General features: G+C 39.3%; 1 protein-coding gene across 5 annotated transcripts in view; it reads right to left on the reverse strand.

Moving 5' to 3' along the window:
- LOC102133058 (oocyte-secreted protein 4A) overlaps positions 1-17,097 on the reverse strand; it is a 105,013-nt gene that overhangs the window by 37,375 nt on the left and 50,541 nt on the right. For 2 of the 5 annotated variants that reach the window (XM_045371917.3, XM_045371916.2), the window contains exon 1: positions 1,415-1,871. The exons of 2 other annotated variants lie outside the window; for them this stretch is intronic. In XM_045371917.3, the coding sequence (XP_045227852.1) occupies positions 1,415-1,616 (202 nt within the window). In that variant the 5' untranslated portion in view covers positions 1,617-1,871. Of the gene's footprint in view, positions 1-1,414; positions 1,872-3,667; positions 4,015-5,517; positions 5,697-17,097 lie in introns of those variants that run through there. One more of the 5 variants, XM_074013547.1, reaches the window with a different exon arrangement.

The raw sequence follows: 17,097 nt of genomic DNA on the forward strand, positions 1-17,097 counted from the left end.
ATAATTTACTTTTTTCTGTTTCAAGGTCCTCTGTAATATATCAGCTCATTTTGAGGGATCTCACTTATCAGTGGTTCTTGGGTTTTCAGGCACTTTATGCAAATGTTGCAGGCTCCTTAAACCAAATATCTTTTAAACTACATACAAAAATATCTGCAAAGGCATTTTTGTAGGAATTCTTAGCAGTAACCACACAATGCAGTAAAAATCTAATAGAGAACACAGCTTGGCAGAGACAAAATAATCCATGCTTACCGTAAGCAAATGTTAGTGTGTAGGATGAGCTTCAACAAAAACAAAGGCTATTTTCCGTAAACTTTTACACTCAGTAGTTAATCCAGGCAAGGCTGCTAATGAGGTAGTTCAATGTCATTCCCCCTAACTTAGTGGTAGTAGAAAATGAAAGGTTACGGCTATTCAACTAAGCCAACGGGAAAATCATGACTCTCCCACTCTAAACTATTGCTGGATCTTTGCGAAGAATTTGCCAACTCCCTGACGCTCTCCCTTTTGGCATATGGAATATTTTCACCAACACACACAAAAAAACAGTACTGATTCTGACATTGCAAGCACAACACCATTCTCAATTTTATTTCCCATAGGTGAAGCTTTCACCAAAGGCCATGCTACTTCGTTCTAAATCCGCTTCAGGACATCACTATTTCCTCTTTTATCTTTGCCTGGAAATGTAATGTTTGGGCAAAGAAGGAAAAGGGAAAGTAAGAAGCAGGGATGAGTGAGAGAGAGACAGCAGGAAAAGGAAATGGGTGGGAAACTGAACACTGCAGTTTTCTCACAACCCCTGACAGGGTGCGTCAAGGGGGATGCTCATTACTTAACAGTACAATGAGATTCCAGAACATCAGCCAAATCCCTAGTCTAACCTGGGCATAAAAATTGCATGCTAAAAATAAAATACGTTTTTCCCCAAATAATTTATTTAAAATTATACGTGACATTCACATGGAAATTAACACCAAACTGCAATATGCTTTTCATTTCCAATGTAAAAAGAGTTTTGTTTCTGAGAATGGCAAATTCTAAACAAGTAAAATAAATATGGCATTTATTTAAATAGACTGGGCCACAGATTAATCTTAATTAACTGGTGTTCATTGATGGGAGAGAAAATGTCCTATCAGAATTGTTGTAAGAACTTTTGAATGTTCTTGACATGCATGTATTTAAAGATATACTAAAAAGATTTTTAGTTTAACAGTTTTGGGTTACAGCTCCAGGGATGGGGGTGGGGATGATTGACTATGCATTTGATATGTGTCTTATTTAATCATAAGGTTCTTTCCCCCATAGCACAGTACATATAAATGCAAAGCGTTAGTGCTTTGACTGTAATAGGATATCTGCATAAAATGAATAAACTTAACACCTCATCCAATAAGCCAGAAAATACCAGCACTAAGAACGCAGACAGCGCCAGCTTCCCTCCCCCGAACTGTGCTGCCGCGAGAATCCCGAGCAAACCATAAAGCCAGCTTGGAAAAGATGCTCCCAGGAACAGAGATGGAGTAAGGCACCAAAGCAGGACGCCATTCCACAGCACTGAGATGATACAGAAGTGGGAGAAGTGGGAAAAAAATATCTCTTGGGAACATCAAAGGCGCGGCAGGCGGTGGGGCGTGGCGGCCCCCAACACTTGGATTTCCCAAAGCGGATCAGATCCTGGAAGAGCGTGCAGCCCAGGAGCAGGCCGGGAGGCAGGAGCTGGAGCAGAAGGGTCAGCAGGAAGGGGCAGCCGGCGGGAGCCACAGCGAGCACAGCGGGTTCAGCGCTCAGTGCTCGCATAGGAAGCCTTGGCCTACGCGCCAGCGTTCCGCGCTGCCGGCACCGCCACCGCCGGCCCGCAGAGTAGTGGCGCGCCGTGCGCCCCGCTTAGCCTCTCTCTTTAGAGCTTTAAATCTTTTTTTTTTTTTAGACGGAGTTTCCCTCTTGTTGCCCAGGCTGGAGTGCAATGACGCGATCTTGGCTCACCACAACCTCCACCTCCCGGGTTCAAGCGATTCTCCTGCCTCAGCTTTCCAAGTAGCTGAGATTACAGGCATGAGCCACCACGCCCGGCTAATTCTGTATGTTCAGTAGAGACCGGGTTTCTCCACGTTAGTCAGGCTGGTCTCTAACTCCCGACCTCAAGTGATCCGCCCACCTTGGCCTCCCAAGGTGCTGGGATTACAAGTGTGAGCCATCACGCCCAGCAATCCTCCTTTCAAGTCACACACCGGGGCCTATTATGGGGAGGGGGAGGAGGGAGGGGGGAGGGATGGCATTGGGAGTTATACGTGATGTAAATGATGAGTTGATGGGTGCTGACGAGTTGATGGATGCAGCACACCAACATGGCACAAGTATACATATGTAACAAACCTGCACGTTGTGCACATGTACCCTAGAACTTAAAGTATAATAATTTAAAAAAAAAAAAAAAATGAAGCATCACAGCTTTGGGACACTGATTACGGTTCTCACTCTCTGTCTGCCTTTACCACCCCTGGCTCCCATTCTGGACTTGGTGGGCTTTTGGCTTAAGGGACAATGGAAAAACAAGAAATATTTTATGAATGAAAGTAACAAGTTCCTTCCAAATGAATGCTATATATGAAAGAGACTAAATATGCAAACTCGATCCACTCTTGGTCCTGATTAAGACAAACATTCTTGCATGTCTTCATTGCTGAAATGGAAACTACCCACTCGTACCACCATTTTCTGAGTTTTCCAGCTAGTTTTCATTCTTAAATTACTGAGGTTTTTTGAAGGAGAAGGACAGGAGGGGTATGAATATACTGTTTATATTTAAAGGATGATGAAAATGTCAAGTAATGTTTTCTATGAAAACACTGAACAGTTTCTATGAACTGTAACCAACTTTAGTCCTAATTAACACACAAATCCTTGCTGGTCCCCTTACTAAAACAGAAAGCAGTAGCTGCGTTGGTGCAGCAGGTCTATGTGTGTTGGTTGCCTATTGTCTCACTACCATCTGTGCCTTTCTCTGCCCTACAGTGTTGGAGCCAAGAGTTCAAAAATTAGATTTTCCAGCCTCCCATTTAGGTTCTGCCAGCAGGAAACACTGATGGAGATTAAAAGACGTCTATCTTCACCCAGTTATTTTCAAATAACAAATATCTAGTCAATAAACCCCATTGACTAAGGTTTCCCAATATGAATAGGATCACACAGGCAGGACTTGAGCCCTCAAGGTTTTGTTAGAAATATCTCAAGAAGATCCTCATGAGCATGTTCCAGAATGATGTTATTACTAACTGGAGAGTGGTCATTGAAATAAAGAAGGATGGTCCTAAGGGATCACTAAAGGCTTAGTTCCTAGAGTGCCAAGAATAAAAACTAATCTCACCCTATTGATCTTGAAGAAAGATACAGAAATATTCTGCTATCGCTGTTTCCCAAAGCCATGGGCCTATAGGAGGTCAAACTTTATACTCTTATTTCCTGGTTGATCCAACGGTGTTCATTTCTGTCATGGATACTAAATCTTTCTTAAAGGAATTAAACAACTATGTAGGATTATTCTCAGTCTACTGTATTTAAAACATGACTTGTACACTAACAGCAGGTGGAGGACAGAGACCCTTCCATGCCTACATCCCAGCCTAGGTTGTTTTGAGATTATAACCCGGTCGTCAAGAAGCAAAGGCACAGCATATTTTATTTGTAAGATCAACTCCACATAAAAATTATACTTAGACATCATATTATAAGAGACTATGCAAGGGCAGCATGGCCTGTGTTTAAAAGGAACACTTTTTAAAAATATATGAAGCACTGGGCACTATCCCAACCCAATGTTCTCTCAGGAAGTGGCACCAAAAATTGATAAATCTGTAGTGAGTGGTTCAAAAATTAAATTTTAAGTAAGCTGTAGCAACAGAGTTATCAGGATTGCCATGGAAGAACCTAGAATATAGCTACATTTGCACTCTCATGGAGTAGTGGATGAGACATATTAAGTAGGAGTGACGGATGAGATGCCTCTACCTACAGAGAAAAAAGAAAGGTAGTTAATGAAAAGTTTCCAATGTAACCACTTGATAAACTTGGCACAGAAAACACATTGACTAATACATTGACCAGTGAACATGGAAGACCTACTATGTGCCAGGGATTAGAGGGAAGGGTTGAAAGACTTGAAAATTTTTATTCAAGTGTCTGAGCACTACTTAAAGTGAACAGTTTATTGACTCAGATTATGTTTAAACTATACTAGAGATTTTTGTCTATTTGTCATAACTAGGGTAAAGGGAGACTTATTGACAAGACCAGGATATATGTAGACACATGGAAGTAGCATTTTTTCTAAACATGATTGAAATGTAATGTGAGACCCATCACATAGACACTATTTAAACAACAAATACCCTCCTTAGTAGAGATTCTAGCTTTTTCTTCCTTATGTCAATACGATCATTTCTATGTGGACACTGCCATGTTTTGTCTTTTCTAAGGATCCTCACTGAGGAGTCCTGAAAATATGGAATCTGAGTCAATCCAAATAAGCTAGGGTTGGTTAAGTTCCAGGGAGAATGAGAATTGGTAGAGGGAGGGTCATTTTGGAATTCTGTAAGATTGTTATGGATAGAGCTTGAAGTGGTATCCAAAGATGATGAGCTGAAAGTTTTAAAGAAGACACAATTTGCACATCAGATTACATTTAAACATAAACCAGTAAGTCTCATTTTGTCTCAATTCATTTTTGTTCCTTCTACTTTCGCAGTAGTAGATTTACTACCACTGCTACCTCTCTGCCTTCTACTTGTCTTTTTTTTTTTTTTTTTTTTTTTAAGGATTAACACACTTCCATTTAGGGGTGTTAGTTCAAACAATCAACAACAACAAAAAGTCCTACCACAGGAAAATGTATTCTAAACAGAAAACGTTAGCTCTGATAAGCTAAATAAAATCCCCAAGACAATCTCTTACAAGCATAAACTGAGAATCCTGGCTCTTTTAAAAGTTGTCGTTCATAAACTACTAAAACGTTAACAGCATTCATCCATTGATCCTGAAGATATAGCAAAGTTTCAGGGATTTCCCCAAAAGTCATCGGGCCATAGTATATTAAGAAAACATCTGGCCGGGCGCGGTGGCTCAAGCCTGTAATCCCAGCACTTTGGGAGGTCGAGACAGTCGAATCACGAGGTCAGGAGATCGAGACCATCCTGGCTAACACAGTGAAACCCCGTCTCTACTAAAAAATACAAAAAACTAGCCGGGCGAGGTGGCGGGCGCCTGTAGTCCCAGCTACTCGGGAGGCTGAGGCAGGAGAATGGCGTAAACCCGGGAGGCGGAGCTTGCAGTGAGCTGAGATGCGGCCACTGCACTCCAGCCTGGGCGACAGAGCAAGACTCCGTCTCAATAAATAAATAAATAAATAAATAAATAAATAAATAAATAAATATCTCACACTGACAGTACACACAGTGCTACTGCAGGGTACAACCTAGGGGTTAGTTTATTATTTGAAACGCTTGCAGCTCTTACCTCTTTCTGAATCCCACACTCAGTGGCAGGGTAATTAAACTCATATCCCTTCGCAGTTACATTGGTTACAGGACAGCCAGTTCCTAGAGATGCTTCATCAGAATGCAAAATATGATCCTGACCAAGTAAAGTTGGTTCAGCCACAACCCAGAACATAGAGGAAGTACATCCTACTGACACTGTTGAAAAAAAATATTAAAAAGATTTAGATAGCAATTTTATGCTAAAGGACACCCAGAGAAAGTTTGAACATAGCATATTTAAAAAAAAAAAAAAAAAAAGATACCGCTGTAAAACAGCCTTGAGAGATACAATATGATCACTCAGATGAAACGGTAAAATTGTAAATGAAGGATCAGTCCCATTCAAGCTTATCTGGAGACAACCTGTCTCCTCCCCTTCCAGTACTGTTTCCTTAAAAGTTAACATTGGCTGGGCACGGTGGCTCACGCCTGTAATCCCAGCACTTTGGGGGGCTGAGATGGGTGGATCACGAGGTCAGAGATCGAGACTATCCTGGCTAACACGGTGAAACCCCATCTCTACTAAAAATACAAAAAAATTAGCCGGGCGAGGTGGCGGGCACCTGTAGTCCCAGCTACTCGGGAGGCTGAGGCAGGAGAATGGCGTGAACCGGGAGGCGGAGCTTGCCATCAGCCGAGATCGCGCCACTGAACTCCAGCCTGAGCAACAGAGCGAGACTCCGTCTCAAAAAAAAAAAAAAAAAAAAAAAAGTTCAACATTAAGCTAAATATGGGATGCTGTCTCTGCTTCTTTTGCTGTGTGGGGTTTACTCTGGATTGGGGGAGCCTCAAGCTGGTGTGCTGGCCTTGAGTTTACATAACTAGGCCGGTGTAAATGACTGATAGGGCACTGAAGCTGCAGCTTCTATGGCCTCTGACTCTCATCCCTGGCAGACATCTACGACCCACGTGGGTGAAGAGACAAGGGAAACTGTACCCTGGGGCATTTGTTAGACCTGCCAATAAGATGAAGATCTGCACCTGCTCTGTCTCCACCCTGTATCCTTCTGTGATGTACAAGGAAGACAGTCTCAGATTAAAACCTTGTGTGGTGAGTCTGTCAACTCAAAACATTCACAGCTGTGGTGCTACAACAGCATTTCTTCATTTTGTGTCCATTAATTCTACTACCGGAAGCATATCCAAAAAACGTTTTTAGACAAAAACATGTCCCATAGATAAAGCAATTCATCACTGTATTTTCATGAAGAAAAAAACTAGAAATAACAAAATTACATGTATTTTATACGTAGTATTTCTATCCATTAACTTTTTAAATAAAGAAAAATATATAGTTTAGATGAGAAAAGATTACTGTAAAATATGGAAAAAGTAAGTGGAATGTAAACAAAATGATTAATATTAATGGTAACAACTTTATGACTTAGGGAGAATAAGAAGTGAAAGAAGAAAGAATGAAGAACTTTATTTTCACAACCTGATTTATGATCACTAACTCATGACCATTTAGGAGGCAACAGGGCCGGACAGGAGGCAGGTGGCAGGATTATGAGTGGGAGATCAGGGTGGGAGGTGGAAGAGCAAGTTGAAACCTTAAACAGAGAAATATTTTTCCACAGGTAGGGTGAATAGGGTGAGAAAACACAACAGAAAACACCTAAATCCAGAGGAAGAATAAAACTAGCTCTTTCCTAAGCATTAGGATAAACTAGATAAATCACTTGCTTTGCGGGGTGGTAGAGAGCAAACAAGAGAAAGCAATACCACTACGGAAGTCAGAAAACTACACTGGAAAGTCACTTCTACTCAAAACAGCAAACAGTAAAAGGCCCACAACCGCTAAGAAACTATGCCTTCAAACAACAAAATAGAAGGGTCACTCGTACCTGACTTTTGCTCAGAAAGAGTCAAAATCATGCACAAAAGGAAAGACGATTGTAACCCCACAAAATCCTTCATGACATCAGCTGCCAACTAATGACCCCCGAAAAATTCAGGAAATTGGAAGCAGCTGCCCTGCTTTGGATACTTTTATACCCGCTACCACACCCAGCTGACGACATTTACAAATCACTTTTTGCCAATGGCTCATATTTTCCAGGAACATACTGTTTTTGCCAATTTAAATTGTTTAATGTTTGGAAAATACAGAAAGTATAAAGAACAAAATTAAAACTCTTTATAAAAACCGCTACTTTTATATTCACAGATAGAATTTTTTCTCCCTGCTGAAACTTGACATTCTCTTGATCACTCCAGAACCAAAATCAGGCTGCAAACAAAGTACCACTGACAAATCTTTGAGAACTGTGACTTCTTCAGGCCCTCAATGTTCCTAGAACAGAATGTTCACAGAGTGTCAATGCATGTTTATTGAATTGTTAGGAAATGATTTTCAAACTTTAGCAGCATCAAAAACACCTGCAGCACTTGTTAATCCACCGATAGCTGAACTGTGTTCTGGAGACTGTTATTCACGGCTGGGAATCAGAGGGCCAAGAATTTACAATTCTGAAAGTTTCCAGGTGCTGCTGATGCTGCTGACCCCAGGATCACACTCTGAGATCGTGCCTCAGGCATGGTCACTTTAGAGAGTATTTATTTCAATGGCTTCCAAATTTTAGATTAACTTTCAAAATCATCTGGAACACTATTTAAAAATATGTGTATCAATCAACCCAAGTGTCCATCAGTGACAGACTGGATTAAGAAAATGTGGCACATATACACCATGGAATACTATGCAGCCATAAAAAAAGGATGAGTTTGTGTCCTTTGTAGGGACATGGATGCAGCTGGAAACCATCATTCTCAGCAAACTATTGCAAGAACAGAAAACCAAACACCGCATGTTCTCACTCATAGATGGGAATTGAACAATGAGATCACTTGGACTCGGGAAGGGGAACATCACACACCGGGGCCTATCATGGGGAGGGGGGAGGGGGGAGGGATTGCACTGGGAGTTATACCTGATGTAAATGACGAGTTGATGGGTGCTGATGAGTTGATGGGTGCAGCACACCAACATGGCACAAGTATACATATGTAACAAACCTGCACGTTATGCACATGTACCCTAGAACTTAAAGTATAATAAAAAATAATAATAAAAATAAATAAATAAATAAACAATAATAAAAATTAAAAAATAAAAATAAAAATAAAAATATGTGTGTCTTAACCCCAGTCTAGTCCATTGAGATCTGTTGTAGCTGGAAATGTAAGAATGCATATGAGTCACTGTAGCGTCTTGTCAAACATGCAAATTCTCAAGTCTAACTCAGTGGGGCAAGACCTAGGAATCTGCATTTTTAACAGTTTCCCCAGGTAACTCCTAGAGGCTGACACTTTCAGAAACTCTGAGCAGAAGTCCTCAGGGCTGCTGATGAGGGAGGGAGGGAGGTAGACCTCTAATTCTCCTTCAGTTATTTTCATTTTATTTATATCTGTTTTATGTTAGATCCTATTGGGGTTTTTTTGAAAACACCAACATTATAAATTCTCAGCATCCTTTGACCTGAAATGTAACATCATAATTTTAAATAAGAAATCAGATGTACCTGGGGCTACCCATTAAATGACCTCTTTGATGGATCAATAAGGAATAAAACAATGAATCCAACTCCTATTTCTCATCATATAGTCTCCTGACACTCCCAACATCTATAATATAAACTTTGCAAAACAAGTATGTTATCTGTGCTGCTAGTCATTATCTTTTGAGAATCTGGGATGACCAAAAAGAAAACAGAGACCAGTCCAACTAGCATGACATTGGGCCAAGTTCCAGAATCAGTAGTCTACACACAGCCTTCCCATAACAGATATAAAAAATAAAATAAAACAAAAATTCCTTCACCCAAAGAAACATTTCACATCTCCCTCCCAATTTAGCTTCTTCTACACACCCACATATTATAACAGAAAAAAAAGACATGGAAAAAATCAGTTTGCTCCCACACCACTTTGAATCACCCTCAGATCTGGGAAGGAAGAGCCTCTGCTCAGGGACCCATGCTTTAGAGGGTATCGCCCTGAACTACTCCATCATGTTCTTCTCTAGGCACAAGAAATGTGTTGAAACAAAGGAACATGCCATCCAAATCCCAAGCCTTCATAATTTCCTGCCCAAATGGCCTTGAACTTACATCCGAGGACTGCTTGAGCCCCTTCCCTGAGTCAGTTCTCTCAGGTGTATATAGCCCTGGGCCTAATGGTGGCCAAGGGGCAGTTGTCTGCTGGAAATATGGACGGAGCTTGGACACAACGCCTGGAGTGTCCACACATGTGCACTTGAGGCCCCCTACAATGCAGGTCAGAGTGGGGTTAGAAAGAGGAAGGATTTAACCATGGGCCATAGGCAGGGGAGGGTAGTAGAGCGGAGATAGATGGTGGCTCTCACCACATTGCAGTGTTCCAGTGTGAAATTCTAGAGATTCTATACTCTGAGAATTCTAGATTAAAGTCTATCTTTCTATCTCATTATGAAAGTCAGTTTGTCAAAATAGGAGACATAATGTATCTTGTTTAACAGTTTCTTCATTTAAAGCTTTTACATAAATATACATGTATGTGCCTCCACTTGTACCCTTGCTCCAGTCCCCATGCATGTGAGGTGGGAGCAGACTTGGGGCCATTTGTCCTCCACGCAAAGTATTAGGGTGGTGAAAAAGTAATCTCGGTTTTTGCCATTACTTTTAATTTGCAGTTACTTTTAATGGCAAAAATCGTGATTAGTTTTGCGCCACCCTAATAACTTATCTTGGGAGAGATCTACTGATTTCCTTGGGAACTCTCTTAGGACCTTGTCGCTTTGCCAATAAGCCTGAAAGGAGCTGAGTTTTACTAAACATCCTTGTGCTTAGGTCACTCGTCAAAGTTCACCCTCAGTAAGTCAAGCAAATAATCAGAATTACGTAACTCTTACTTAGCATGGAGAGAGGTGAAACAAAAGGTGTTGATTATTTCAAAGTGGATCTGTTTGATGAGATAAAGGAATTCCGGGTAAATGTCGACAACATATTTAATGCTTGGGCCACTTTGACTTCAACCCCAGATGTTTACATCCCCACGGCACTCTTGATTTCCATGGAAGGCCTCTCTATCATTTACTTTTTTTCTAGTTTGCTCCTGTAAAAACTTCTAATATTTATCCAATGAGATTATGTACTGATATGTGTTATTAATTTATCATTTGGCTTAAGGATCTGAGGTTCCTTTCAGCAAACATTTGATAACCTCTTACATCATAGGCATTTAGCATGGTACAGCGGAGGACACAATAGTGAACGAGAAAGACGTATCCCGCCTTTGATGAATTCACAGCCAGGCAGGGAGACGAACATTAAATACACACAGTTAAGAAATAATTCTGCAAAAATTAATTGCTGTTCTCATAAGTGCCGCAAACAAACGTACAGAGTGTCAAGAGAGTGGCTAACAAACGGCCAGAAAGTACTGGTTCTTAGAGATCACATTTCAAGTCTGGAGTTTTATTCGAAATGCAGGAGGTCAGGAGTTCAAGACCAGCCTGGCAAACATGGCGAAACCCCGTCTCTACTAAAAATACAAAATTAGCCGGATGTGGTGGCGGACACCTATGATCCCAGCTACTCAGAAGGCTGAGGCAGGAGAATCACTTGAACCCGGGAGGTCGAGGTCGCAGTAAGCCAAGGTCTCGCCATTGTACTCAAGCCTAGGCAACAAGAGTGAAACTCCGTCTCAAAAAAAAAAAAAAAAAATGAAGTTCTGATACATGCTACAACATAAGCGAAACTTGAAAACATCATGCTGAATGAAAAACTAGTTATAAAAGTTATATATTGTATGATTCCATTTATATGAATGTCCAGAAAAGGCAAAGTATAGAGACAGAAAGTAAATAAGTGGTTTCCTAAGACTGGGAGGACTGGTTAGTCACTGCTGATGGGTGTGAGGTTTCTTTTGAGGTGATGAAAATGCTTTATCATTGATTATGGGGTGATAGTTTGCACATATTTGTGAATACACTAAAAACCATTAAACTGTATACTTCAGTTCAGTGAGATGCCAGAAATTTGTGGTCAAAAGCTAAGAGAGATAAGAATTTAGGAGATTTACTATGTACAATATTAAGTTGCTTCTAGAACCATCATTAGGATTGGATCCCATTATGCCCCAAGGAGACAAGTACAAAATCTGTTCCAACTCACCTGGCCTCTTTCTTTCCTGGAAAGGCCCAGAGAATACTACCTTAACTAGACATTAACATATGAATTAGTAAAGGGAATTTGTTAGGATTGACAGTGAAAGATTTAGCCATTGAAATTATCTCAGTCACTATAATGTGATTCCAGATGAGCCAAAATTAGATGGCAGTATCTAATCATCAAAGACAAGTTGTAGAAATTACCATAGCTGGCTACAGAATCAGAGTGACAATAGAAGTGTTTTGATCCACAGTGATTTATGATATCATCTAACAAAACATGAGGTAACTGGGAACGAAATAGATGGTCAACTGATTAAAATACTGCTTGAACTATATAACTGGAAAAAATTCTTAGTATAGTGTGTTATTTTTCTACATAACTACCCCAAGACTTAGTGGCTTAAAACAATCATTTTCTCACAAATCTATGTGTAGAAACTTAGGCTAAATTTAGCTAGGCACTTCTACTGGTCTTGGCCAGTGTTATTCACATGACTTTAGTCATCTGGTAGCTCAACTAAAGCTAAAGGCACTTCATTCAATGTCAGGCAGTTGGCAGCCTACAGCCAGCATGTTTCAGTTCTCCTCTATATGACCTTTCTAGAAGGTCACAGCTATAACAACTAGAACATGAGCTCAGGTTTATACACATTGTGGGTCACAGAATTCAAAACACAAAACCCAATGCAGAGGAATTTTTAAATTTCCACCTATTTCATATTTGTTAACTACCTCTTGACCCAAGACAGTCACATGACCAGGCCTTAATTTAAATCTAAATTTAGAAAGATGTTCTATATAAAGATATAAATTTTAGAAACATTAGCACATGAATGTCATTTCAAGCCTTGGAATTTAAATGAGATCAACATAGGAGAATGAAGAGTTTTAGAAACTGAATCTTAAGAGATTGCAACATTTGGAAGTCAAATATATTAGGAGAAAGTAGCAAGAAAAGACAAAAAAGGAAGAGTCAAAAGGTAGAAAAACTCCAGAAAAGGATGGTGTTCCAGCCAAATGAAGTCAGAAAAAGAGAGTAATCAACTATCAGTTCAAGTAAAATGAGAATTTAGAATCACTGTTGGAAGCAGCAAAGTAGAAGTGACTTGTTAAAAACCAGTTTTAGAAAAATCTGTAATAGATACACAAAACATTAAGAGAAAGGAATTGAAGCATACAACTACAAAGTCATCAAATCACAAAGAAAGCAATAGAAGAAAAAAGGAAAAAAAAGAACTATCAAACAGTCAGAAAACAATGAACAAAATGGCAATGGTAAGTCCTTACTTATCAAAATTACTTGAAACTTAAATGGATTAAATTCTCCAATCAAAAGACAGAGTGGCTGCATGAATAAAAGACAAGATTCTTGGCCAGGCATGGTGCCTCACGCTTGTAATCCCTACACTTTGGGAGGCTGAGGCGACCAGATCACTTGAGGTCAGGAGTCTGAGATCAGCCTGGACAACAGGGTGAAATCCCATCTCTATTAAAAATACAAAAATTAGCCAGGCATGGTGGTGCTCACCTGTAGTCCCAGCTATTCCAGAGGCTGAGGCAGAAGAACCCAGGAGGCAGAAGCTGCACTGAGCTAAGATCACACCATTGCACTCCAGCCTGGGCCACAAAGCAAGACTCGGTCTCAAAAACAAGCAAACAAACAAACAAACAAAAAACAAGATTCTACCTGCAAAAGACTCATAGTAGCATAGTAGCTATAAGGACACACAAAGACTAAAAATGAATGAATGAGAAAAGATATTCCATGCAAATGGTAACCAAAGGAGAGCAAGGGTGGACTTATATCAGACAAAAGAGACATTTCCAAAAATTGTTACAAAAGACAAAGAAAATCATTATATAATGATAAAGGAGCCAATTCATCAAAAAGATATAAAAATTGTCAATATTTATGTACCCAACATTGGGTGCATAAAGCAAATATTAACAGAACTAATGTGAAAAATAAACAGCAAAACAGTAACAGTCGGTGACTTTAATACCCCACACTCAACAATGGATAGATAATCCAGACAGAAAATCAATAAGGAGCTACCATATTTGAACAATACTTAGACCAAAGAGACCTAATAGACATATACAGAACATTCCATCCAACAGCAGGGAAGTACACATTCTTCTCAAGCACATATAAAACATTCTCCAGGATAGATCACATTAAGTCATAAAATAAGTGTTAACAAATTTAAGAATATTGAAATTATATCAAGTATCTTTTCTGACCCCAATGGTATGAAACTGGAAATCAATAATGTGAGAAAAATTGGAAAATTTACAAATACATGGAAATTAAATAATATACTCCTGAACAATCAATGAGCCAAAGAGGAAATTAATGAGGAAGCAAAAAAGTATCTTGAGACAAATGAAAAGGTAAACTCAGTATCTGAAAACATATAGGATGCAGCAAAAGCAGTACTGAGAGGAAAATTCATAGTTATAAATATCTACATTAAGAAAAAGTAAAGATTTCAAATGAACAAACTAAGTTTAAATATTAAGGAACTAGAAAAATAATAATCTAAACCCAAAGTTATCAGAAAGAAGGAAACAACAAAGATCAGAGCAGAAACAAGTAAAATAGAGAATAGAAAAACAATGGAAAAGATCAACAAAACTAAGAGTTGGATCTTGGAAAAGATTAAAAAAAAAATCAACAAACCTTTAGCTAGACTAACCAAGAAAAAAAGAGAGAAAACTCAAATAAGTAAAATTATAAATGAAAGAAGTGAAGACATTACAACTGCTATCACAGAAATACAAAGAATCATAAGAGACTACTACGAACAATTATATGCCAGCAAATTGGATAACCTAGAAGAAATGCATAAATTCCTAGCCACACACAATGTACCAACACTGAATCACGAAGAAATAGAAAATCTGAGAAGACAAAAAATATAAATAAGGGGACTGAATCAGCAATCAAAAACCTCCCTACAAAGAAAGGCCTAGGACCATATACTTCACTGGTGAATTCTACCAAATATCTAAAGGATTAATGGCCATTCCTCACAAACTGTTCCCAAAAAATTGTAGAAAGAGTATTTCCAAACTTATTTTACAAGATGAGTCTTACCCTAATATCAAAGCCAGATAAGGACACCATCAAAAAACAAAAAATCACAGGCCAATATCCATAATAAACATAGATGCAAAAATCCTCAACAAAATACAAGCAAACCAAATTCAACAGCACATTAAAAGAAATAGATGCAAAAAAGAAAAAAGCAATCGAAAAACTTTAGCATCCTTTTGTGATTAAAAAAAAAAAACTCTCAACAAATTGGGCATAGAAGAATTCTACTACTGAGCCATTAAAAGGAACAAAATAATGTTAATAATAAGTGAGAAAATACGGTTTTTGGTTTTTCACTTCTGTGTTACTTAGAATAATTGCCTCCAACTCCATCCAAGTTGCTGTGGAATATTTGAGAAAATATTTGTGAACCTGTATCTGGTAATAGATTAATATCCAAAATATGTAAGGAACATGCAATTCAATAGCAAAATGAAAACAAAAACAAAACAAATAACCTGATTTTAAAATAGGCTAAGGACCACAACATTTTCCAAAGAAGACATAAAAATGGCAAACAGGCATGTGAAAACATGCACAATATCACTAATCATCAGAGAAATTCAAATCAGAATCATCATATGATATCACCTTATACCTGTTAGGGTGACTATTATGAAAAAGACAAAAGATAACAAAGTATTGGCAAGGATGTAGAGAAAAGAGAATCCTTTGTGTTTGCAGAATATAAATTTGCACAACCATTATGGAAGACAGTGTGGTGGTTCCTCAAAAAATTATAAATAGAACTGCAATATGATCCAACAATCTTACTTCTGGGTACGTATCCAAAGGAAACAAAAGCAGTGTTTCAAAGAAATATATGTACTCCCAGCTCGGTGTGGTGGCTCACGCCTGTAATCCCAGGGCTTTGAGAGGCCGAGGCGGGTGGATGACCTGAGGTCAGGAATTTGAGACCAGCCTGACCAACATGGTGAAACCCTGTCTCTACTAAAAAAAAAAAAAAAAATAGAAAAATTAGCCAGGTGTGGTAGCTGACGCCTGTAATCCCAGCTACTCGGGAGGCTGAGGCAGGAGAATCACTTGGACCCAGGAGGTGGAGTTTCCAGTGAGCCGAGATTATGCCATTGCACTCCAGCCTGGGCAACAAGAGAGAAACTCCATCTCAAAAATAAAAATAAAAATAAATTTTTTTAAATATATACATATATATATAATATATACTCCCATGTTCATTGCAGCATTATTCACAATAGCAAAGACATAGAAACAACCTACGTATCTGTTGATGGATGAAGGGATAAAAATTGTGATTTATATATATATGTGTATGCGTACATATATATATTTATATTTCTATAATAGAATAGTATTCAGCCATAAAAAAAAGAAGGAAATAGTGCCATTTGAGACAGCATGGATGAACCTGAAGAATATCATACTAAATGAAATAAGTCACAGACAAATACTATGGTCTCATTTATATGTAGATTCTAAAAACATCAAATATCAAATACATGGTAACAGAGAGTAGAATGGTGGTTTCCACGTATGTATTATATAAATATAAGAGAGAGAGAAAGAGATTTATTACAAGGAGTTGATTCATGCAGTTATGTAGGCTAAGAAACCCCACAATCTACTGTCTGCATGCTAGAGATCCAGAAAAGTCAGTGCGGTGATTCAGGCCAAACTGAAGGCCCGAGAAGCAGGGGAGCCGATGGTGTAAATCTCAGTTTGAGGGTTGGGGAAGATAAGATATCCTAGCTCAAACAGGTTGGCAGGAAGCAAAAAAAGGGGTGAATTCCGCCTTCCTTCACCATTTTTTTCTATTCAGGATCTCAATAGATGGATTGATGCCCACCTACATTGGAGACAGCATTTCTACTTTCCTGAGTCCACCAATTAAAATGCTAATCCCATGCGGAAACACCCTCACAGATACATCCAGAAATAGTGTTTAATCTGGGCACTCAGGTGCCAGTCAAACTGACACAGAAAATTAACGATTGGCCGGGCGCGGTGGCTCAAGCCTGTACTCCCAGCACTTTTGGAGGCCGAGACGGGCGGATCACAAGGTCAGGAGATCGAGACCATCCTGGCTAACCCGGTGAAACCCCGTCTCTACTAAAAAATACAAAAAACTAGCCGGGCGAGGTGGCGGGCGCCTGTAGTCCCAGCTACTGAGGAGGCTGAGGCAGGAGAATGGCGTAAACCCGGGAGGCGGAGCTTGCAGTGAGCTGAGATCCGGCCACTGCACTCCAGCCTGGGCGACAGAGCGAGACTCCGTCTCAAAAAAAAAAAAAAGAAAAGAAAAGAAAATTAACCATCACAGAGGTACA

Source organism: Macaca fascicularis, chromosome 14 (genome assembly GCF_037993035.2).
Source record: "Macaca fascicularis isolate 582-1 chromosome 14, T2T-MFA8v1.1".
Taxonomy (NCBI): domain Eukaryota; kingdom Metazoa; phylum Chordata; class Mammalia; order Primates; family Cercopithecidae; genus Macaca; species Macaca fascicularis.